This window comes from Coregonus lavaretus (genome assembly GCF_964263955.1).
Source record: "Coregonus lavaretus genome assembly, chromosome: 23".
Classification (NCBI taxonomy): domain Eukaryota; kingdom Metazoa; phylum Chordata; class Actinopteri; order Salmoniformes; family Salmonidae; genus Coregonus; species Coregonus lavaretus.
In genome coordinates, this window is record NC_140010.1 from 11,924,481 (window position 1) to 11,949,210 (window position 24,730).

The 24,730-nt window shown below is 43.9% G+C and overlaps 3 protein-coding genes across 4 annotated transcripts; 1 reads left to right on the forward strand and 2 right to left on the reverse strand.

Moving 5' to 3' along the window:
• Positions 1 to 25: 25 nt before the first annotated feature.
• Positions 26 to 14,623, reverse strand: LOC311098919 (importin-13-like; the record flags this gene model as incomplete). The annotated part of the gene is made up of 21 exons (XM_084139466.1): positions 26 to 240; positions 463 to 644; positions 979 to 1,068; positions 1,222 to 1,280; positions 1,375 to 1,441; positions 1,754 to 1,806; positions 1,923 to 2,019; positions 2,243 to 2,380; positions 2,749 to 2,829; positions 3,003 to 3,134; positions 7,989 to 8,123; positions 8,238 to 8,264; positions 8,414 to 8,595; positions 8,782 to 8,929; positions 11,260 to 11,380; positions 11,629 to 11,795; positions 12,009 to 12,150; positions 12,333 to 12,473; positions 12,937 to 13,610; positions 13,772 to 13,897; positions 14,549 to 14,623. 21 exons carry the CDS (start codon positions 14,621 to 14,623, stop codon positions 141 to 143), a joined length of 2,937 nt encoding a protein of 978 aa, XP_083995592.1. The 3' UTR covers positions 26 to 140.
• A 763-nt stretch (positions 14,624 to 15,386) lies between these two features.
• LOC311150687 (uncharacterized protein) lies at positions 15,387 to 20,251 on the forward strand. The gene is made up of 5 exons (XM_084188196.1): positions 15,387 to 15,577; positions 16,907 to 17,233; positions 17,798 to 18,181; positions 18,299 to 18,456; positions 18,600 to 20,251. Exons 1-5 carry the CDS (start codon positions 15,511 to 15,513, stop codon positions 18,648 to 18,650), a joined length of 987 nt encoding a protein of 328 aa, XP_084044322.1. The 5' UTR covers positions 15,387 to 15,510; the 3' UTR covers positions 18,651 to 20,251.
• Positions 20,252 to 22,265: 2,014 nt separating this feature from the next.
• LOC311150736 (glutathione S-transferase 3, mitochondrial-like) lies at positions 22,266 to 24,730 on the reverse strand. 2 transcript variants are annotated; one of them, XM_084188260.1, is made up of 6 exons: positions 24,593 to 24,730; positions 23,679 to 23,813; positions 23,491 to 23,564; positions 23,299 to 23,356; positions 23,050 to 23,122; positions 22,266 to 22,954 (listed from the first exon to the last, which is right to left on the reverse strand). In XM_084188260.1, exons 2-6 carry the CDS (start codon positions 23,793 to 23,795, stop codon positions 22,785 to 22,787), a joined length of 492 nt encoding a protein of 163 aa, XP_084044386.1. In that variant the 5' UTR covers positions 23,796 to 23,813; positions 24,593 to 24,730; the 3' UTR covers positions 22,266 to 22,784. The 2 variants fall into 2 exon arrangements, with proteins under 2 accessions (XP_084044386.1, XP_084044385.1); XM_084188259.1 differs by lacking the exon at positions 24,593 to 24,730 and adding an exon at positions 24,243 to 24,349.

Sequence of the window (24,730 nt, forward strand, 5' to 3'; positions counted from 1 at the left end):
GAGTGCTCCTAAAGCATAACGTTTCTCCAATGCACACAAAGTCCTAGTCGGGGGACACCATCCCTCTGGGTTCCCCTGAACAGGTCCTGGGCCTCGGGAGGTCTTGTCTTGGTTCAGACAAGGTGAGGACTGCAGCCACACTAGTAATCTGCAGAGTAGCCAGTAGTGCCCTGCAGACCTCGACACAACAGAGAGAACTCCTTCACTATCTCCTTAACACGCCGCTTGTTTGTCTGTTCCCTGGGAAAAATAGGGTGAATGAGATATTAGATGTGTCTGAATATGTCAGAAAAGGGTTCAAACAGGTACATAGCCATTTGCGCATCTCAGAGGATTGCTACATATTGATATTGTTCCTGAGACATTAAACTAATCTGCCACTGTGAGATCTGGAAGTCAGAGCAGTGTGACTACAAAGATCCTGGAATGCCAAATTAGTGTATGAATGGATGTGTAGGCTACCCGAGGAGCTGCTGGCTGAAGGTGTCCTTCTGCTCCATGGAGACCTGGGCAGAGGGGAACCCTGGGACATGTAGTCCTTCCTTCAGCCACTGGGCCAGCAGCGCGGGGCAATGTCTGTTCAGACAGAAAAGCACCTCAGAGAAGTGCTCTGTCAGACAGCAGAGAGACTGACTTCCAACCGTCTGGTGATGACACAGAGGGAGAGAAAGACGTAACAAGAATCCAAAGGGTGAGCACTGACTGAAACATAATTATACCCATTCACTGGCCACTATTGTTCTTAGAGTGGTGGTTCCCAACCTTTTTCAGTTACTGTACCACCAACTGTACCCCCTCATTTGTATTTTACCAGTAAGCCTATGGTCTCATGAGTCTTCTCAAGTACCCCTTGTAGATAGTCCAAGTACAGGGGTCCTAGTACCCCTGGTCTGGAGGACTGAGTCACCTGACTGCAGTCTTGTCCTACTCGTGAGGGTATTTCTTTCCCACACACTAACAGAGATAACAGTTGGTTACCTCCAGGATGGTGTGTATGAGAAGCTTCCCGTCCCTCTGTAGCACCTGACCAATAGGAGGGATGTCGCCACAATGACAGACCAACTCCATCTGATGGAGAGGGAGGGGGAAGGATGTATGGAACAGCCACAATATGACAGGAGGGGTGCCGAATAAACAGAGGACTTATGACTTCTGTTCATGAGGTAAAGCTATTTGTGAAGTAAATTGGTAATGTGTCATCATCACACCTACTTAACTTACAAAGAACATACAGGCTGACTTCGCTGTAGGCGTCTCCGGGAACTTGAGTGACAGGACCCCTGAAAAAGAGTTTGTGCAGAACCAGTTGTATACACCTGCAACATTACAGTGCACTTGGAATTACAGTGTGGGTTACATGGCAAAGTCGCTCACCGCAGTAGAACAGAGCCTTTACATCTTGATGGTCAGACAGGTAGAGGTCAGGCTTCCTTTTGAGGGCCTATGGAGTCAACAACACACACATAAGCCACGTTTTTACCTGGTTCTAACATGCGTCCTTTGTCCTGATGTTGTCCACATTCTGATTGTGCCCACATTATTAGACAGGTGTAGATCATTAAAAGATGCATTGTGATCATATACATCTGTCTAGAAATGTGGGCACAGTAGGAATGTGGACAAGATCATGACAAAGGACACATGTTAGCGCCAGGTATAAATGATGCTAGAGATACACACACATAGATACACAAATATTTATCCAGAATTTAATCTCTGAGACAGAGAATGGGACTATAAGAATCAGACAGACCTGGGCATGGAGCTGCATGAATGACTCAACAATATCAGGATGTTCCCTTGGGCCTGAAAAACAGAGGGAGTAGAGATAGAGAGAAAATAGATTTTCACACAAAAACATGTCAAATAGGAAATATGTGGAAGATGATGTGAGAATCAAATCTCAATTTACTTCCTCTTACCTTGCTGGAAGATAGAGAGGGTGGTGGATGTGACCAGCTCAATAAGGGCCTGGATGGGGCTGAAATGATCTTTCTCACCCGCAAATATGTGGACCATCTAGAATGAAAGAGATCAAGTAATTCATATAAATAATTTGTGGGCACATTTTTCAAGTTTAAGGCAGGCTATCAGTGTCTATATCAATTCAGCCATTGTTTTTTATGGGGTATTTTCAATGAAATTTAGGAAATTATTCTGAATTATCTGAGTTGAAATGGAATTGATCCCGACCCTGCGGAGCATTGAATCTGATTTGGATGGTTGGTCTGTGGCGGCCCACCTGGCGCGTGAGGTTGAGAGCAGAGGCTTGTGGGAAGGCGATGTAGATCTGTCCCAGCATCTCACTGAGCTGTTTCACCATGGGAGCAAAGTCATTGAGGAGGGTCTTCACGGACCTCTCAAACACCCCACACACTGCCTATGGGAGAAAACGGAGCCTGGAATCCAATCTGAATATCACTCCATTTCACTACTGCTTCAGAAGTTAAACAATAGTGAAATGGAGCAATATTCAGTTTGGATTCCAGGCTAATGAAGAACAGTATGACTATGTACAGTACATATTCAGATAGACATGCAGACCCATTTAAATGTTGCAACATTCTCATGTACATATAATAATAATATGCCATTTAGCAGACACTTTTATCCAAAGCGACTAACAGTCATGCGTGCATACATTTTTGTGTATGGGTGGTCCCGGGGATCGAACCCACTACCTTGGCGTTACAAGTGCCGTGCTCTACCAGCTGAGCTACAGAGGACCATATAGATTACGTTACTTACCTCCACCACTTCTGAGTCACTGAGCCACTTGCTGAGGATGGTCTGGATCAATGTGAAGACCTCCTGTAAGACTACTACCACCTGACAGAGCACAGACAAAGTAAACAGGATGACAGTAGTTATGGGTGGTGAGAGAGGTTCTGAGACAGAGAGAGTGAAAGCGGGAGGCAGGGAATGAGAGAAGGTGGGAGAGTGTAGAATGAAAGAGAAAGGGCAAAATAAAGTGAGGAAGACAGAGTTGGGTGAAAACTCACAGGGTTGGGCCTGGCCTGAGATGGGGTGGTGCCCTCTGACCCCTCGTCCTGCCTTCTGCTGTCCAGCGTAGTGAACAGACTGGACAGCATACCCAGGATGTGGATGATAGACAGCTTGGCAGTGGGGCTGGGCTACAGAAAGAGAGAGGGAGAGTGTTAGATCAAGACAAGCTGAATACAGAGATACAGTGGGAGCAAAGGTTACAGTAAGAGTGGGTGGGAGGATAAAACAGGCAGGAAAGAGACCTATTTGGCCAGTATGGAACCTATTTACATTGTATTTTACTGTATTGTAAGTCTGTGTACAACACATGCATCTTTTAGGTGGTTGCAGTGGCGACCCGTCATTCAGGACAGGTGGGGCAGAGCAACAAAAAATGCCTGTTTTGCATATTATTTTGGCATTAATACGTGTCACATATCAGTTTGCAAACAATGTAAAACCCAAAATATATAATTGAGTTAATAAAGCCGCATACAAACATGGTCTCTTTTTTGTTTTCTTGAGTAAGGCATTTCCAAAATGCAGATGTTTCAGCTTAGCTCAGTACTTTCTGTGGTGGTGGGGCAAGCCAGCAGAAAATAGGAGCGTTGCGCCGTGATTGGCTCAGTGTTCTGTCACTCATGGGGACGCTACGTCCCCGCCAAGTCTAAATCGAAAATTCAAGCCCTTTGGGTCCTGCCATAGAGTTACATTAGAAGTGCCCTTCCAAGAAGGCTCAAGGTAAAATGACGACAAATCACGTTATATGTACAGTAGCTTTGATTGGACTGATCATGTCAACATCTTACTTTCAAAATCTTAGCTAGCAGTCATCATCATGAATCAAGTTGACAATCTACTGGCAAATCCTTTTTAATCCTTGTCATATGAAGAGAAATAATGAAGAGAAATTATAAATAAAACGTATTGGTGCTCATCGGCCATTGGACATAAACATTACACAACAAGTTGGAAATTGCAAATTCAACAATGAGTGGTTTGGAAGGAATCGGTGACAGTGGCTAACTGCAAGCATTGCAACTGGGAAGTCGGGAATAAACGAGCTCCGACTGGGAAAATACGTTTTGAACGGTCATCGAACTCGGAATTGTAAATCCGGCCTCTTTCTCTTTCTTTGATGACAAAATTTGCCGACGAAGGACCGCTGCGCCACCTTCCTGTTCAAGTGAGCACAGCACAACAAGGTGAGTCCAAAAATGTCTTATATGCTGCTGCATAAATTATGTATTATGCCAGGGAGGTATGTATACTGTAGCTAAGAAAGTAATACTAAGTGTATGTTGTGTAGTAAGCTATTAGTAGCCCATGTGCCTCACCGTAATAATTTGGTCTATTTCCACCTCTTAATTTCGCCTACTGTTCTGTCTCGGTGGTGCACATATAGCCTATAACCTGTTTTTGAGAAACGTAATCATCGAATATTGTAAGAGCTTTCATTGTCTGCTTATATGCCCCCTTTATTTATTCTACAGTTCTGACTTGGTGTACAGGGAGAACACTGTAAAAATGGCCCATGTTCTGAATTCTGTCGCTGTACATTTCAAAAGTGCTGAACAAATAGTTATATTGACTACGTCCGTCCTGGCTCGCTCATTAATGTCTTAATAGAAATTATGGATTGCCTCTTATCCGCTTGTCGTACCCTTATGCCATAGTTTGTATATCTCAATTGTCAGTAGAAACCACATTTGTTTAAGCAAGTCAGCCATATCAGCTATGTTTTTTTAAAAGGCAGTAAATGAGGCTGAATGAACTGTTTCGCTGCCAGACAAGGCTCCGCTGATAGCCAGGTGTAGCAGTGGTAAGGTGGGACTGCTGTTGGGACTCTGCTGTTGAGACAGCTTTATGTAGGCCCTAACAGTTTGTGGGCAGTTTGTCACCATTATAGTGCAATTAATGTATTGTTTAGTGTTGTGTTGTGTAGTGGCCTGGCTGGCATGCATCCCATTATATATATTTTTCCTGTGAGAGAAAAATTACGTATTTCCCTGATTTGTTTGATATTACAGTTTTTCTCGATTGTTTACACACATTTTCTGAAAGCATGCCTCATATTCTCAGAACTCTACACACAAATCAAAAAACACACACACAATGGGCAAAACCCCTCAATTCTCCAGCAAAATGAAACTTTACATTCAAAACAATGTTATTTCTTATCAAAATTGTATTTTGTTTTCAAATGACACACACAAACCATCATATGAATAGACATTTATAAGAACATTTATGTGCTCAATGTAAAACACTATGATGAATGGAAAACACTTCTTCTCCATTCATCATAATGACTTAGGCCTTTTTTTGGTTCAGTGTTGCCATTACTACAGACAGTACATACATAAGTGTGTTGTAAAATATTTGAGAATATTGTTTTTATACTCAGAACACACAAATATACGGTAACAAATATATTTCATTTTTCCCACAAAAACAATGTACACAGTGTACATCCCATTCCCAACCAACACAAAGTTGCACATACAGTGGTCTACATACAAAACAGAATAATTTAATGTATACAGTTACAGTAAAAAAAATAAAAAATATGCATCCTGCATCCTCTCTTCTGTTGCGGTCTGGCCACAGCACCTCATCCACATCACAAGCAATGTTTTCCCTGGCCAAGCAGCGGGGGAAATATCGCCTAGCATGGCGATTCCAGCCATGAAAAGCATCAGCTGCTATATCTCCACATGCGTCTTCCATAGCTTGGAGAAGAGGTATACGCGTTTGTGGATTTCGGTTATACACTTTCCATCTCCAGGCAGAAAAAAATTCCTCAATAGGATTGAGGAATGGAGAATATGGAGGGAGATAAACAACTAAAAAGCGTGGGTGGGCAGTGAACCAGTTCCGAACCAGAGCAGCCCTGTGGAAACGTACGTTGTCCCAAATGACAACGTACCTGAGCTGCTCTGGGCCATCTACCTGATCTGGTGGAATGAGTGTGTTGTGTAGGGTGTCCAGGAATGTGATCAGATGGGCGGTGTTGTAGGGGCCAAGGGTAGCATGGTGATGGATGACGCCGTGGTGGGTAATCGCTGCACACATTGTGATGTTCCCTCCGCGCTGGCCAGGGACTTGAACAATGGCAAGCTGGCTGATGATATTCCTTCCCCTCTTTCGTCTTTTTGTGAGGTTGAATCCAACCTCATCAATGAAGATGAACTGGTGCTCCACTGCAGCCACCTCTAGCTCAAGGACTCTCTGAAACACACGTCAATATCAGAAATAGACATGGAGTGGTCACTATTGTGAAGCACAATCATTATGATTACAATACTGAAATATGTATAATTTATACAGTGTTGAGAGTATGCATCAATTGTGGGATTGTATAGGACTCACTTGCACATAGTTATATCGCAATTCTTTGACTCTTTCTGAATTGCGTTCAAATGGCACCCTGTAGACCTGCTTCATCCTGAGATTATTTCTGCGCAAGACACGGTCCAGTGTTGATAAGCTTACCCTATCAATATTTTGAAATATCTCATTGTTTTCTATTATTTTTCTTTGTATTTGCCGTAATGTTATGCCGTTATTTTCTAGGACCATGTTCATGATTTCAGTTTCCTGTTCAGGAGACAGAACACGTTCACGACCACCTTGTGTTGGTAATCTTTCAGTTCTGCCAAAGAAATAGTAAAATGCTGTAAATACAAAGTAGAAATACATTTCCCAAATACTTGAAACATACTTTATTTTTACAGTCCTACAGAACAGTCCACAGGCAATACTGTACTACTGTACTCATTGAGTACTGTATTGATATGCAGTCCTGCAATTTTCTAGTGAGAGTAGATTTCTTACCTATTCTCATTTCGGAATGTCCGGATGATGGATGCTACAGTGTACCTGCTCAAATTTGGCTGTACTCTTTGCCCAGCCTCCCTCATTGTTAGACCATGGTTGACCACATGATCAACCAAAGTGGCTTGGATCTCATCAGAGATTACGGTCCTTGGCCTTCCTCGTCCTCGTCCTCGTCCTTGTCCTTGTCCTCCCAGTCCTCCTCCTCTTACTCTCACTCCTCTGGCTCTGCCTCTGTTTCCAATGTTGGCATCCATTGCTCCAAAACAGAAGAGGTCACCTGTTGCCCTTTTATGCTAAAGCTCTGATTGCTAATTGTAAAACTGTGTGACGGGAGTTTGCCCATGTGATGAGTCAGTGTGCATATTTGAATGGCAGTGTGTTCATTGTGAAAAACTGCATGAAAATTGTGCCAAATGCAAAGATTTGTGTGTAGTGTTTAGAAAAAAGTGTGTTGTAGAACTGCAATTTGAGTGTAAAGCAGGAATTGTGCTTGTAGTTTAGCAGAATTGGTTCAGGGGGTTGGTGCATGAGTTACATGTTGTGGTCATTGTGTCTCAAGTACCAGTATTTGTGTGTAAACAAATGAGAAAAACTGTAATAGTTAAATTATATACTTAACAAATAGTAAGACATTTCTGTTCTACTACTGCTGTGTTTTTTAAAGCGATGGTCTCCACTTTAACTCCCTGCAGCTAATCTGGGCGTATTGTCACTAGAGATAGCTTGAGCTGACAATTGATTTACAGCCTACATTCCATAGACAAGATGTGGTGTGTGTGACCCGAGATAGAGATAGCCTAGCCTAACATTTCATTGTTTGTTCTCATCCTTGCATCTGGGAAACTAAGCCGGGGTGGGGTTAAAATGGCACCAGGTGCAGATAACCGCAAGACGAACCCAAGATGGCATATGATGCCCCGATCTGCATGTCTGTGAGGTTGAGCTCTCGGCAACACACACTTCAGAGTGTGCGGTCGACCAGCTTCATTATTGCAATAATTAAATCGATACTGAATAAAGATGATTGTTTGAAGAAATGACAAAGTCTCTCTCACTTGATTAGAATATTCCATGACACCCCACCAAGATTTACATGCTACAATTGCCACTGGGTGGTTGCATAGACCAAGTGCACTGTATAAGCATAATTTCCTTGTTCTTACCTCCTGGTGTGCCAGTGTGTCTAGCCTCTGGATGTGGGGGGTGATGAGGGTGGTCAGGCTGCCCAGGATCTCCTCCATTGGCAGGGCAGAGAGTAGGAAGCCCAGGCCCTGCATCAGCCACATGCACTGGCTGCTCTGCACACACATACATGGATTCACAAATATAGTCTTAAATTCCATCCCTATATTTACAGAAAAATAAACAGTCAATCAGCAGCAACAGTCTAAAACTTGATAATTTATACTGACCTTGTGGATTTCTTTGACCAGTACGTCCTGTGAAAGGAAGAGAATGTTTGACATGAGTGTCATAAAAGAACCAAAGCAACATCGAACTGACAGCACAGTTACCACGCAACACATTTTGAGCTACAGTACACAGCATCTATCATCACATGCTTTGTGAATCTTATTGTCATGGAGACCTGTGACACGGTCATGATGTCATGGGCGTAAGGGGCGAGATCGTGACGACACTCTCTACAGATCCTCTTCAGAGTGGACACGCTGGACACGGACAGCTCAGCCTTCACCAAGCCCTGGAGCACCATGGGTAATACACTGCCCAACATCACCGGATGGTCCGCCAGCCACTCCGCTAGAGAACCTAGACAGCGAGGGGGGGGGGGGGGGGGGGGAAGAGACAGAGAGAGAAAGGGTAAAGGAAAGAGACAGAGAGAGAAAGGGAGAAAGACAGGAAAAGAGATTGTAGGGAAGAGAGGGAGGGTCAGAACAAACAGAAAGGTAGCTAGAGAAAACGATAATACAATTGGATTGAGATGTTGGCTAGCACCTATAGTGTACATGACGGTGTCAGCTAGCTGAATGTTGCTTATACTGATCCGTGGGATCAGACCGATGAGGCCTGGGATGACGTCAGAGTAGTTGACGTCTATGGTCTCTGCTATAGCCTGGAAGCCAAAGAGAAGGGCCTCAGTGTCCTGGAAAAATACAAAAGAAAAATAGAAAACATGTCCCAGAAAGAGGAAGCTAGAGAGTGAGATAGAATCACACAGGAAGAAACATGACAAAATAGCTTTGGGATATACAGTGAGGGAAAAAAGTATTTGATCCCCTGCTGATTTTGTACGTTTGCCAACTGACAAAGACATGATCAGTCTATAATTTTAATGGTAGGTTTATTTGAACAGTGAGAGACAGAATAACAACAAAAAAATCCAGAAAAGCGCATGTCAAAAATGTTATAAATTGATTTGCATTTTAATGAGGGAAATAAGTATTTGACCCCTCTGCAAAACATGACTTAGTACTTGGTGGCAAAACCCTTGTTGGCAATCACAGAGGTCAGACGTTTCTTGTAGTTGGCCACCAGGTTTGCACACATCTCAGGAGGGATTTTGTCCCACTCCTCTTTGCAGATCTTCTTCAAGTCATTAAGGTTTCGAGCCTGACGTTTGGCAACTCGAACCTTCAGCTCCCTCCACAGATTTTCTATGGGATTAAGGTCTGGAGACTGGCTAGGCCACTCCAGGACCTTAATGTGCTTCTTCTTGAGCCACTCCTTTGTTGCCTTGGCCGTGTGTTTTGGGTCATTGTCATGCTGGAATACCCATCCACGACCCATTTTCAATGCCCTGGCTGAGGGAAGGAGGTTCTCACCCAAGATTTGACGGTACATGGCCCCGTCCATCGTCCCTTTGATGCGGTGAAGTTGTCCTGTCCCCTTAGCAGAAAAACACCCCCAAAGCATAATGTTTCCACCTCCATGTTTGACGGTGGGGATGGTGTTCTTGGGGTCATAGGCAGCATTCCTCCTCCTCCAAACACGGCGAGTTGAGTTGATGCCAAAGAGCTCGATTTTGGTCTCATCTGACCACAACACTTGAACCCAGTTCTCCTCTGAATCATTCAGATGTTTATTGGCAAACTTCAGACGGCCCTGTATATGTGCTTTCTTGAGCAGGGGGACCTTGCGGGCGCTGCAGGATTTCAGTCCTTCACGGCGTAGTGTGTTACCAATTGTTTTCTTGGTGACTATGGTCCCAGCTGCCTTGAGATCATTGACAAGATCCGTGTAGTTCTGGGCTGATTCCTCACCGTTCTCATGATCATTTTTTTGTTGTTATTCTGTCTCTCACTGTTCAAATAAACCTACCATTAAAATTATAGACTGATCATTTCTTTGTCAGTGGGCAAACGTACAAAATCAGCAGGGGATCAAATACTTTTTTCCCTCACTGTATACACTACTGTTCAAAAGTTTGGGGTCACTTAGAAATGTCCTTGTTTTCGAAAGAAAAGCAATTTTTTTGTCCATTAAAATAACATAAAATTGATCAGAAATACACCAGTCTCAACGTCAACAGTGAAGAGGCGACTCCGGGATGCTGACCTTCTAGGCAGAGTTGCAAAGAAAAAGCCATATCTCAGACTGGCCAATAAAAATAAAAGATTAAAGATGGGCAGTCTGAGATATGGCTTTTTCTTTGCAACTCTGCCTAGGAGGTCAGCATCCCGGAGTCGCCTCTTCACTGTTGACATTGAGACTGGTGTTTTGCGGGTACTATTTAATGAAGCTGCCAGTTGTGGACCTGTGAGGTGCCTGTTTCTCAAACTAGACACTCTAATGTATTTGTCCTCTTGCTCAGTTGTGCACCGGGGCCTCCCACTCCTCTTTCTATTCTGGTTAGAGCCAGTTTGCGCTGTTCTGTGAAGGGAGTAGTACACAGCATTGTACGAGATCTTCAGTTTGTTGGCAATTTCTTGCATGGAATAGCCTTCATTTCTCAGAACAAGAATAGGCTAACGAGTTTCAGAAGAAAGTTATTTGTTTCTGGCCATTTTGAGCCTGTAATCGAACCCACAATTGCTGATGCTCCAGATACTCAACTAGTCTCAAGAAGGCCAGTTTTATTGCTTCTTTAATCAGCACAACAGTTTTCAGCTGTGCTAACATAATTGCAAAAGGGTTTTCTAATGATCAATTAGCCTTTTAAAATGATAAACTTGGATTTGCAAACACAATGTGCCATTGGAACACAGGACTGATGGTTGCTGATAATGGGCCTCTGTACGCCTATGTAGATATTCCATAAAAAATCTGCCGTTTCCAGATACAATAGCCATTTACAACATTAACATAGTCTACACTGTATTTCTGATCAATTTGATGTTATTTTAATGGACAAAAAAATTGCTTTTCTTTCGAAAAACAAGGACATTTCTAAGTGACCCAAAACTTTTGAACGGTAGTGTACATATGTCTTTGTATGTGAGTACTGTATTTATGTAAATTGGTGACTGTACTGACCTGCCATGCTGCTGGTCTCTCCGTGTCCATCAGTAGTCGGCCCAGTCTATCATAGAGGTTACTGAGAAGCTCCGCCCCCAGGATCTCGTACACATACATCAGAGTGTCTGATATGTCGACTCTACCACACAAAAAACACATACAGTATAATCACAATGTGCCCTGGGCGCTCTATTCTGACTGAAAATGAAATACTTTGGTCAAAACATTCAACAGATCTGTCGACTATAAACTAGTGTTGGATAAAGCATAACATAATCGTATAAAAAAATATTGGGTCAAATAATGTACATTCTCAAGTGAAAATCAAAGAGCTCCTCCAAGGACTACAACTCCCATCCCTTCTGTAAAAGTAGACTTCCTGTTTACCTGTAGATCCTGAACTGCTCCTTGTCGTCTGAGGACCAGGAAGTGTAGTCCTGCTCTGAGGGGAAGTGGGCCTTGTGGAGCAGGACGTCCACCAGCTGGAAGTAGACTGGTCTGTAGACCTGCAGGTAGACCACCTGCTTGTCCTCCTCAAATGACAGGATGTCATCCTGGAACCACAGGAAGTAGCCATCAGGAAGTGGCCATACTACAATGTACAGAATAGGTACTTCCTCTCCAGCATTGTAGGTTTAACCACTAACCCAAACCCAAACCCTACACCAATACCTGCAGAGTGTACCAAAATGTGAGGGAGCTGGTGGTCTTGTTTACTGGGTAGTGTCCAGTATTAGGGTGTAGGTGTTAGGGTGTAGGGTACATACCTGCAGAGTGTACCAGAAGGTGAGTGTGAGGGAGCTGGTGGTCTCGTTGACTGGGTAGTGCCCGGGGATGCCAGTACAGAACAGGATCATGTTGACAAGGGCCAGGTATCCTTGCCAGTGTTCCACCTGTTCCAGAAGAGTCCTGTTCCACAAAGCCACACCCAGGGAGACCAGGTGAAACAGGTCAATAATAAGCCAAGAAAACTGGTTATCACTTAATACTAACACCACAGATGGTTCATAGATGTTCAAACTTTAGTTAGATAGTTAGCAAACTAACTATCCACTAACATAGCCCTAGCCCTAACCTAAAGGTGTGTGTACCTGGAGTGTGTTTCCCCCAGAGCGACAGCGATGCGACAGATGCCATGGGAGGTCTCCATGTCTCCGTCCCTCGCTGCGGCTTTCAGCTGGTCATGGAGACCCAGCACCAGGGGCATCAAGTTCACCAGAGCATCAGTGTATCTGAACACACACACACGAATGCATGCAGAGTCAATATAATGCATCTCAACACAACTCATTATCAAAGTGCTCATGTGCGTGTGTGTGTGTGTGTGTGTGTGTGTGTGTGCTTGCGTGTGTGTGTGTGTGTGTGTCTGTCTGTCTGTCTGTCTGTCTGTCTGTCTGACCATGTGTGTGTGTGTCTATCTCACCTACATTTACATTTACATTTTACATTTTAGTCATTTAGCAGACGCTCTTATCCAGAGCGACTTACAGTTAGTGAATACATATTTTTTTATACTGGCCCCCCGTGGGAATCGAACCCACAACCCTGGCGTTGCAAACGCCATTCTCTATCAACTGAGCTACATCCCTGCCGGCCATTCCCTCCCCTACCCTGGACGACGCTGGGCCAATTGTGCGCCGCCCATGAGTCTCCCGGTCGCGGCCGGCTGCGACAGAGCCTGCGACAGAGCCTCACCTCTGGCAGTCAGGTTGGGATATAGAGCTGACAATGGTCTCCACGGCACTGTCAAACAGCTCTGGGTCGGAGAGAGCAGCAAAACAGTCCTGCAGCAGCCCCTCGCTCTCCCCATGCAGAGGAACATCCAGTCCCACCCAGCTAGACAAGCACCGTAGGGCCCGCTCCTTCACCTGGTTATTACCCTCCTGTCTCTGGAGCAGCTGGCGCAGCAGGGGACATACCGCCGTCCACTCCCCAGCCAGGGCCTCTCTCAGCTGGGCACGACGGGTCTGGGGCAGCCGGCAGCTCTGGAACTCTTCTGGCAGCACGGTGAGGAGCTCCAGCAGGGCCAGGCAGTGTGCGTGGGTGTTCACTTCCTCCTCTGCCCCATCTCCTCCACCAACCCCAGCCCCATCCTGACTTCCGCCCTGATCCCCAACCTTCTCTGGCTGGAAGACCCTGACCATGTCAGTCACAGCCTGGGGCCAGGCCTGGGGCATGGTGTGGAGGGCCAGGGAGGCCAGGGCCACACACAGCCTGGTCAGCACCATCTTGGGCCCAGAGGAGAAGTGGGAGATGTGGGAAAGGAGCTGCATCTTCAGTGTCTCGTGTTGGTCTGTGGGGAGGTCGGCCCAGTGACGGGCGATCTTGGTGTGGAGGGTGCTGGCGCCAAAGAACTGGATCTCAGGAAGCTGTTTTGAAAATGGTGTAATAGTAAGAAGAATACAGCGTTATACAGGGTTATTATGAGTGGGGTCATGGAGTGAAATATAGGCAGGAAAGGAATGATCACTACACAACAGGGTGTGTAGAAAGTAGAGGGGAGGTTGTAGGATAGGGCTGTGGAGCAGACCTTGTCTGGGCTGAGCAGAGGCCAGCAGAACTGCCAGGCCTGAGGGGACGTCTGGGCCTGAGTCAGCCACTTCTGGGCCACATTCTTATGCTCCATGTCTGGGTCATAGTACAGTTGCTGGAGGGCCTAGGAGAGGACATTTCCAATTCAATTCATTTAATTTACATTAGGGAGGGAAATTAAAAAGTGTCTGGAGTCCTTATCATACAATGTGTCCTTGAAGGCATAAATGTCACTGATAAGGAATGATAAGGGGTGTAGTGTAGCAGCCTCCAAAGCACACAGGATGGCCAACTCTGCATGAGTCTGAGTGCTGTTGCTAACGGCAACTAATCCCAAGCACATGGTGGTGGTTATAATTAGCACAGTATGTTTGTAACTGATATCATATTACAACAGCCCCCTTCCTTCTATAGCCCATTGAACTAGTTTACACCATATGAACTGCCCATTGCCTGTGAAATATGAATTCAAAAGCTATTCTGTAGCCTATTTGTTAAAGGTCAAAATTCCATTGTAATTAGTCTGTGCATTTTTCCAACTGTCAACCAATATGCCTACACCTGTGTAGCCTATTTAGGCTATTTGGTAAATAATATGGAGGGCTAATTATCATTGTCACATAGCATAAAACCACAATGCTGATGAGATATTTAGAAAGATTTGACTGAGAAGAACAAATTGCTTTCAGACTGAATGAGAGCTGTCATTGTTGGTAGCCTACTGCATCAAACGAACCACTTCTCTGTCACGCACTGTATGAGTTCGACAACTTACCGTTTCGACGTTTTCCACGGTTAATTCTAATGACACCAGGTCGGGGCTCTGCACGGAGCTGTCAGGGGGCTCCATCCCGTAGGTGACAAGCTGTATAATGGGAACTCTTCAGTTAATGTCCACTCTTAGATTTTTGAGCCTGCTGCCCGCGATCCGTGGACTTTAAAAAGTATCCTTCTATCAGACAGTGCTGTTGATGACACAGAGGCGGCCCCTGGCAGAAGGCTTGCCTGCTCCTTGTCAAAAGTTAGTGTCGTTAAGCATTCATTGTCCTTTTGTGACTGACACCTGTGCTGACCATGGTGCTGACCACAAACCAGAGGTCTAGCAGCGCATGACAGGAGCATATTGAAACACTGACCTCTGTTGGTAGATTAGGCTAATTAGGGAAATGTTTACGAGGGGAATGTTGGGCTTTATAATTTTCTCATAAGCATAAGAACATAGTGAATCTTTAAAACAGATCCATAACTCTACCTGTGTAGGGCCTATCAGTATTTCTTATAAAGGAATGCCTAGAAATTATTGTTTTAATCAGGACGCAAGGAGAGGAGCGCACGCGGTACGCAGTGACAGCTGACTGGGGTGCAACGTGCCCCCCTTTCATGGGAAGGGCGGTCGCGGGCAAGCCATGGCAGTGAGACAGTGACAGTGACACATTCAGAACACACTGTGGGCTTTAAACATCGACAGACATCGTTCTGACGGAGCTGGGCAGACACTCTGTGTGTGTTGCGCGGTGCGCTAGGCCTACATTGCGCACCGCGCGTCACATAGGCATTTCAACCCCACCCCTTCTCTCATCTCTAATGCCAGACCCCTCTATCTATTTTCAGTAATGCTGTTCATTGTCAGATAACCAACCGAATGAACAGCAAAGAACACGCTCCAGCAAAGAAGAGAACGGGCGTTAAAGGCCGTTGAACGTTTTATCATCGTATCCACGGAAAGCTGCACATGAAATGAACATTGAAATTAATCTAGTGGTTTGTGCTTTGGTGATCCTTATCAGCTCATCGCAGACAAAGGGTAGGTGTCGGTGTGTGTGATGTGTTTAGAATAGACAGCCCGCTGAGCAGCGATATTTTGTGCTCGTCATTCATCTTACTTTATCATCACAAAATATTCTGATGACAGTTATTCTGATATTCTGATGACAATTTGTATAATGTAGGCTACATTTAGATGTAATGTTACCAATCTCATTTGGCAGTGTTTATCGATTGGTCATACACTAGGGCTACCTGACAGTGCGGGTTATTATGAGGTTATTATAGGGAAGGATATTTGTATTGACATAACAGGCCAATAGGAACATTCTTTGAATTGCTCAACATATTTTGCCTGATCCTTTGCTTGATATCAGGGTTGGGTTTAATTCCCCAAATTAAATTCTAATTCAATTACCTCTCCCTGTAAATTCAATTTAATTCAATTCAAATTCCAGGCCAGTCTTTGAATTCAGAGATAATTCAATTCCTTACAATTCCAATATTAGGTAAATTCCAATAATTACATTCCTAATTCAATATTATGAACAAAACAATTCCATAAATTCGAATTCAATTCCCTCTGGGTTTGAGGCTGATCATTTCACAGTTCAGACAGCCTAGCTATACTGGAAATATAGAAATACAAGTTTAAATTATTTAAAACAAATTCTGCAGTCAATTTCTTTACTAAGTGCATTCATTCCATTACCTGGGAAATGTACAAATATTGAATTCCAATTCAATTAAATTCCAAAGATTAAATGTGTTTACAATTCAAATTCAAATTCAATTTAAATTCATGAGTGAATTCAATAATTTAATTGGAATTTCAAATGTAATTGGAATTGAACCCAACCCTGCTTGATATACTTAATCAATTATTATTGTGAGTATTGCTTTCTTATTTAAATGCCTACTGGTTCAGTACTGTAGTCTCATATTCCAGTAAGCGTATGAAAACATGTTTTTGTGCATTGTATAGCCTATTACATTTTGATTGTTTGCCAACTGCTCTTATTATGATTTCATAACATAAGTATATCACATGACATGATCAAAAAGCAGATCAATTAATTCGTATTAATTAGTATTGCTGATAAGAGAATGGAGGATGAAATGATGCAGCCCCCTCTCAGCAATAGCCACGTGTGCTCACATGAAAATGCTAAAAATCATGACTAGGGCCTGACCAGAGCCCTGAGATTTCCTGCTCAGGTCAGGTGGAAAGGAAAAACAATCAATAAATATGTATTTCCCAGTAATGCTTTTGTAATGTCTATCAGTATCAGAACTTCATCTATTCACAACAACATGGAGCACCAGGACATTCTATTTCTGCAGTGACATCATCATTATTTTCTTGCAGGTCAGAGCACTGCTTTGCCCCCTGTCTTCATCCCAGTTGCCCTCCAGCGTGAGGGCGTGTCTACTGCATCACCAGCCCTCCCAATGGTCAATGAAGATCGGGATCCGGGGCCAGTGCCAGGTCCTGCCAATCAGACCTCACCAGACCAAGGGGATGGAGCCCCAACCAAACCAGCTGTTACCAATGGCGACAAGCTGCGCCAATCAGATTCTGTTACAGACGCTGGTGACAGGGATGACATGGCTGTGACCAATCAGATGACCATGTCTCCACCTGCACACACAGTCAACACTGTTACCACCACCCAAGCAAATGCCACTCTCGCAGGTACAGTAACCCAAAGGATATTTAACTTCTATCAGCGTCATTAAGCCTGCCTATATTCCCCATGGTTACCCTGAGGTAGTCTGTATGTATGTCTGTATGTAATACTGTTGTAATTCTATTATTCTGTGACTTTCTCTCAGCCGCTCCACTCACCTCGTAGCTCTGTTTAGATAGTGTACAGTCTGAAAATAGACAGCTGCATTCTGCAAAAGCTGCTTATTTGCAAACACAGAAGCTTGCCTCAGGCTCCACCCACCATCAGGCAGCATACCAGGGGAATAGAAAGTCTCCATCTTTCCCTTCTATCATGGTATGCCCTGGGCCTGGCTCCCTGTGTGCCTTGGCAACAGGGAGTAGAGGGGTGTTGAGTAGTGTAGAGGGGGATTTGGCAACCTGATGTAGGAGGTGTCGTTTTAACAAATATAACTCTCTCTGTCGATGCTGAGCGAGTCTCTCTCTCTCTCTCATTCCTCTCCTTTTGCTTTCAAATAATAATGAGTAGAACCTCATTTAGGAGAAGCAGTAATACTGTTGTAATTCTATTTCTTTATGACTTTCACTCAGACGTTCCAGACAGCTCCTCCTCCTCATCCCCTGTGAAGAGCACCTCCCCTGCAGGACTGCCCTCCACCATAGGGGACACTACTAGCCACCCCTCCAACCTAGGGGACACTACTAGCCACCCCTCAACCCTAGGGGGCACTACCCACCCTGGCTCCGCTGGAGGACACCTCACCACCTCTACTCCTCCCGCCTTAGATACCACCCCACTTCCATCCCATGTTTTAATACCGATCCAGTCCTCTGTCCAACCCAGCACCCCCACCCTGATCCCTTCCCCAACCCAACCCCTCACCATGGAGCGCCCCCAGACCTCTGCCCCAGTCCACGTCCCTGTCAGCCCGCCTCAACAGGAGGTTCCATCGGAGCTCAACGTTGGAGATGAGGGTAAGGTGATAATTTACCAATTAACCAATCAAATAATTCACTCATTATCCAGTTAACAAATTACACAACAAATTAGCCAATCAATCAATCAATCAATCAGTTAACGTGTTGTTCCAGACAAAGGTCCACACCTCCACTCTCCTCTGGACCCTCTGCTGGCTGGCCTGGTCTCTGTCTTCATCGTCACCACAGCCGTAGTCTCTGTCGTCCTCTTCCTCAAGTTCCGCCAACGGACCGACCACCCGGACTTCCACCGGCTGCAGGATCTACCCATGGTGAGCATACAACACTGGACATGTTGTATTCAGGTCTTCTATGGCATAACATTTTATTAATGTGGGATATATGATTTCAATGAATTTGAAGTGATATAGTGTTTGGCAACATTATGACTCTCTTGTTTTGTCTTCCTGTCCAGGACGACTTGATGGAAGACACGCCGCTTTCAAGATACACTTACACTTACTGATGATGGAAACCTCTCATCAACAACAGTCAACTTTACTTCTAGCACAGCTACACAGCAGACACCCAATGGGCCGCCATTTTGGATCCTGGCAAAGCTTTTGACTGGACTTGAGGCCCTCGGCCAGCGCCCATGTTGGCTCCCTATGATTCCCCCTTCTGAGCAGTTTCCAATTTGATTGTGTTCTGTTAACAATGAGAGGGCTTTCAATACCCAATGAGGGGTTTCGAAATTAGGCCAACATCAGAGGTTTCAACATTAGGCCAACATCATCATTATTCCCTTTGAAGCTCTTGGATGTCTCATCTGCACGGGGGTCTGTTTTGTTCTTCAGAGATGAGTTCCCTTTGTAATGTACCCGCTCCTCCTGATACAGGTCATGCACAGCACAGGCTGCACTTTAATGTGTTATAGAAACAGTCACAGTGCTCTCACTGTCTCCAAAGTCCCTAAATGAGTTGGTACTGTATGAAGAAGACACAATGTCACGTTGGATGTTGTTGCCAAGGTCCAGGATAGAGAGAAAATGGAAAGGGAGTGAAAGATCCTTACTGTAGAGGTACTTGATTTAAATGTTTACCAGTGTCCAATAATCCATGTTATAGAGCTATTCTAATCCCTGAACTGACCAAATATGAGTGAAGTGCTCTTTCAAACCAGAATGCCTAGTGGGTTGTTTTAACAAGGGCTTAGGCAACTTGAAAAACATCCATCCTTGGTCTTACTTGATAGCCAGTAAACATTCTGTAAATGTAACCCAAAACAGTCTGATAATCAGTCAACCAACGAATGCAGAGAAGCTAATTTGTTTGGGGGTGTGATAGAAAGGCAGGGGTGGCTGGTCTATTTTTTGCCTAGTGGGCCTGTCTAACTTTTTTTCCACAAAATGATGATGATCTGGCTAATAATGGGGGCCTAACGGTAAAAAATGAGCCAGTGTGGGGGCCTCCAAGGAAAAAAATGGGCCAGTGTGTTAGAAATGTCAGGGGCGATTTCTGGTCCCAGTCCGCTCCTGCAGAAAGGGGGTCACCTCCAATAAGGGTGACTTGATTCAAAGCCATATAGATACAGATCCAATTCAAAGACTACTTTGAGGTGAAAGGTTCAGTTCACCAATGGTGATTACACGGTGGTGCTTCATGTGGAAGTGATCAGCTAATAAACATTTGTCGTGTATGACACGAACAACAGACACTACACATTGTTAAACACAAATGGTGCAAAGTATAGTATTATCTAAATGTAAATGCAAAATGTATGCTTAGTATTTCTTTACAATCCATAGGAAATTATGTAATGGATATTTATTAACTATTTACTTGATATTTATGAGCATCTCAGAAAATGATCCTTTAAGTTCATTGGAAATAATAAAATGCAGAAACGGCAGAGTATGTATTAGAACTGAGGTTTTAAGTTACATTTAGATTGAAAATGACCTGAAAAAAATTACTGCAACAAATCATATTTACAGTGTTTAAGTGTTTTACTTGCGATTGACCTGTAAGTGCCAAAAGTTATGTAGGATGATGACATACAGATGCAGGGTTAACTGTAAAAAATGAATGTTATAAGGACTTTTTAAATAATAAAACTGAACCCCTTTTTGCTGTGTGCCTTTGACTCTACAGCATAATGAGGAAGTGATTCACAAGTTCAGAGTTATTGTAATGTTAATTATACTGAACAAAAATATTAATGCAACATGCAACAATTTCAAAGATTTTACTGAGTTACAGTTCATAAGGAAATCAGTCAGTTTAAATAAATTCATTAGGCCCTAATCTATGGATTTCAGATGACTGGTAATACAGATATGCATCTGTTGGTCACAGTTAACTTAGAACAGGGATCATCAACTAGATTCAGGTGAGGGCCGATTTTTTCTTGAGTGGATGGTCGGGGGGCCGGAACATAATTTCAAATAATTTGTAGACTGCTAATTGACCACAAGAAGCCCAAACACATATAATGTTTGACTAAAACATAATCATTTTAAACCTTGCTTACATTTGCATAAGATCACATTTGTCTCTCTATTATGTGTGAGAATACTTGGGAACAGATTTCTTAAATTAAAATCACCTGGAGCTGATTTCCTGGTGTTTTTACAGTCTTTTATGTCAAAAATAAATAAAAATAAAGTGTCTTTTATTTTTTTGCTCAGAAAGCTTGTGGGGCCAAATAAAACCAAATTTGGCCCACGGGCCGCCAGTTGGGGAACCCTACCTTAAAAGAAAGGTAGGGGCGTGGATCAGAAAACCAGTCAGTATCTGGTGTGACCACCATTTGCCTCATGCAGCTCAACACATCTCCTTCACATAGAGTTGATCAGGCTGTTGATTGTGGCCTGTGGAATGTTGTCCCACTCCTCTTCAATGGCTGTGCGAAGTTGCTGGATATTGGCAGGAACTGGAACACGCTGTCGTACATGTCAATCCAGAGCATCCCACACATACTCAATGGGTGACATGTCTGGTGAGAATGCGGGCCATGGAAGAACTGGGACATTTTCAGCTTCCAGGAATTGTATACAGATCCTTACGACATGTGGCTGTGCATTATCATGCTGAAACATGAGGTGATGGCGGCGGCTGAATGGCACGACAATGGGCCTCAGGATCTCGTCACGGTATCACTGTGCATTCAAATGGCCATCGATAAAATGCCATAGTGTTCGTTGTCTGTAGCTTGTGCCTGCCCATACCATAACCCCACTGCCACCATGGGGCACTCTGTTCAAAACGTTGACATCAGCAAACCGCTCGCCCACACGACGCCATACACGTGGTTTGCGGTTGTGAGGCCGGTTGGACATACTACCAAATTCTCTAAAACGACGTTGGAGGCAGCTTATGAACATTCAACTCTGGTGGACATTCCTGCAGTAAGCATGCCAATTGCACGCAACCACATTTTAGTGGCCTTTTATTGTCCCCAGCACAAGGTGCACCTGTGTAATGATTATGCTGTTTCATCAGCTTCTTGTTATGCCACACCTGTCAGGTGGATGGATTATCTTGGCAAAGGAGAAAATGCTCACTAACAAAACAAATTTGTGCACAAAAATTTAGAGAAATAAGCTTTTTGTGCATATGGAACATTTCTGGAATCTATTATTTCAACTCATGAAACATGGGACCAACACTTTACATGTTGCGTTTATATTTTTGTTCAGTATAGTAGTCCCCAGCCCTAACCCAACCATGAACAGAACATTGCCTAATGGCTAAGATAATAGTAAAGTGTTTATTGTGCCTGCATGTAGACTTAGAGGTGATGGGGCAGCAGGTAGCCTAGCGGTAACAAGCATTGGCCCAGTAACCAAAAGGTTGCTGGTTTGAATCCCAGAGCCAACTAGTTGAAAAATCTGTCGATGTGCCCTTGAGCAAGGCACGTAACCCTAATTGCTCCTGTAAGTCGCTCTGGATAAGAGTGTCTGACTAAAATGTGTGAACTTTGGACAACTATGCAGATCAATGAGGACAATCACACCCCTCACACATTAACCTCTTGGTTCACTCTGGTTCTTCTGATGCAATACCATCTCCTTATTCTCCACACACACCTCACGCCCATGGATACCAACATTAAAACACAAGTCCATGATAGAACCTATAAATGTTATTGAATATTTATTTCAAGCCCATTTTTCATGGTCATTTTCTACATTAGAATTTCATTTAGAATACAGCACAGGAGCCTGCTGAGGGGAGAACAGCTCATAATAATGGCAGGAACGGAGCAAATGGAATGGCATCAAACACCTGGAAACCATGTGTTTGATGGATTTGATGCCATTCCAAAATGTTCCGCTCCAGCCATTACCACAAGTGTCACCAACCTCCTGTGGAATACAGTTTTGGCAACATTATGCATAAAAAACACCACACTCTCACAAAGAGTAGCTGGTGAAGTACCATGAACAGCTTCTCTGGGCCTATCAGTGTTTAGGAGGGGGTCAGGGAGGGGTTGGGGTGGTGTGGTAGTTATGGAATGAGAAACTAACAGCCATGGTCATCCCTTTCCAAATGTTTACTGAACTCTGTCTGTACATATCATACACAAGTACGGATGCCCACAAAGGACATCCTACGACTACTAATAGACTGGGGTCAGGTGGGGTTGCAGTGCCTCTCATTGAGGAATGGTAGCAGGAATGGCAGCTGAGAACCTCATCCCTGGTCTCATCCCAGGCCTCACCCAGTCAACACAGCCTAACAGCGTTCTGCCAAAGTTGGCTACGGTCAGAATCATGCCCAGCAGAGCAATGTTCCCGGATAACCCTGGCATCCTTTTTTTAGGATCTGGAAGGAATACATAGAACAAAACCCTTGAGTAAAGGCTGCAATATTGTTTTAATAAATGATTGTATTATAAGCATATTTATCAGTTGTCTTACCTCCAGTGGAGTATCCGTATGCATAGATCTCCCTGCTTATAACCCATGTCATTCCAAGTCCACTGACTAGGCGCTGTAACACACAAGGCTCCTGTTAAACAGAAGACTCTTAAAGAGTCTTAATGTCTTAATAAAAGGGAATCCAGATGAGTGTCTTTATACAGTACTCTGATTAACTAGCTGTAAAGTCTGGGATGCATGGTACGCAAATCTAACATATATAGTAAATGAATAAATGGTGGAACTCACAGGACTATGCAGACCACCAATGGCCAGACAGAAGAGGAAAGCAGGGTAGCTCTCCAGGCTGTAAAGAAAAACATATTAACTTTGACCTAATATTACAACAAGAAATGTTCGGTTTTTATAACAAACATCTGGATGTTTCCTCTGCTGCATCTGTGAAGTACATACTAATTGTTCATACTACATAGAACATACGTGTTCTGATGGGCCCGCTGGATGCAGTTGAAGATATTTCCAGAGTCTGGATCATTGCTGTACATCTGAGGGTACTGTCCAACATAGAAGAGAAGATCAGGGGATCCATCCTGAGTTTTTATAGCCTGGTTTAAGCTTTAGATGATTCATTGGCCGACACACAGTGGGCCAGGTCCAGGGCAACTCACATTTATCTTGTACTTCTTGCGAGCTTTGCCAACTTTCACGGCGAGGTGGGCAACCATGACCATGCTGGCAACACCAGTGAGAACCACATACCCATATTCTTTAGACAGCACAACCATTCTGGTACTGATCTGCTGCTGCAAGAGAAAAACAGATAGCCAACAGGTGAGTTGGTCAATCCCACTTTCACATTCACTGTAGATAAGATACGGGTTGAAAGTCCAATAAGTAAACGGATTAGTTAGTAGGCCCTAAATGGATGACATTAGATAAGTGCCAATTCGCTGAAACCAGAATCTATTCCATTGTCTTGGAAAATAGGCTTCTATGCAAATATGAAATGTGCTTATTCTGTCTATTGTAGTGTTAGGATACTAAACTACAAAAACCCTTTCCCTTAGCAAAGTTCTCAAAATGTGACACAAAATAACACTCTATGCACGTTGTACACCGCACATAAAAGTTACAAATAAACAACAGCCAACGTAAAAGGCGCATATCTACGCATCTTCAAGCGAGTAATTCAGTTGAACCTAATGCGCTAAAACACGTGCCTAACTCCTCACCTGATTGTCTAGGTCTTAATTGAAAACAAAAACCAGCAAACACGACTATGTCCTCCATGGAATGAGTTTGACACCCCTACGCTAAAAGCTCCGGAAACAAGGGCCGTGTTCGAGAGCATCAAAACAATTGCAGGCGACTGCCGACTGACTGATCTATAAATCACCTTTCATCATAAATAACGACTCATTAGTTTTTGTAGATCAGTCAATTAGTCACGTAATACATTGCGTTGTTGATCCTCTCGAACACGGCCAATGTCAAGCCAATGGAGAACTAGGAGTGAAACGTTATAAGCTATCCAGCAACAATACGTAACGTTGAATCCGCTTGTAAAATAAGTTTTATTTACCTGTTAATGACGATCTGAATAATGTTCGCAATTGAAAGTGGTCCGTCTGCTGTCACAGTCAGTAATCCTGTTCCGTCTACTCGTAAGGGAGTCAGTCCTAAATAAACACACAGAAGAGGAGTGGTGCCTCCCCCTAGT

What these genes read in the sequence shown, in the direction of transcription:
- LOC311150687 (XM_084188196.1), top strand. Translation starts at nt 15,511, where the DNA reads ATGAACATTGAAATTAATCTAGTGGTTTGTGCTTTGGTGATCCTTATC. An exon ending in CAGCTCATCGCAGACAAAGG is followed by an intron (nt 15,578 to 16,906) that starts GTAGGTGTCGGT and finishes ATTTTCTTGCAG; the next exon opens with GTCAGAGCACTGCTTTGCCC. An exon ending in GCTCAACGTTGGAGATGAGG is followed by an intron (nt 18,182 to 18,298) that starts GTAAGGTGATAA and finishes GTGTTGTTCCAG; the next exon opens with ACAAAGGTCCACACCTCCAC.
- LOC311150736 (XM_084188260.1), bottom strand. Translation starts at nt 23,795, where the DNA reads ATGGTTGTGCTGTCTAAAGAATATGGGTATGTGGTTCTCACTGGTGTT. An exon ending in GCAAGAAGTACAAGATAAAT is followed by an intron (nt 23,565 to 23,678) that starts GTGAGTTGCCCT and finishes TATGTTGGACAG; the next exon opens with TACCCTCAGATGTACAGCAA. An exon ending in TTGGTGGTCTGCATAGTCCT is followed by an intron (nt 23,123 to 23,298) that starts GTGAGTTCCACC and finishes TGTGTGTTACAG; the next exon opens with CGCCTAGTCAGTGGACTTGG.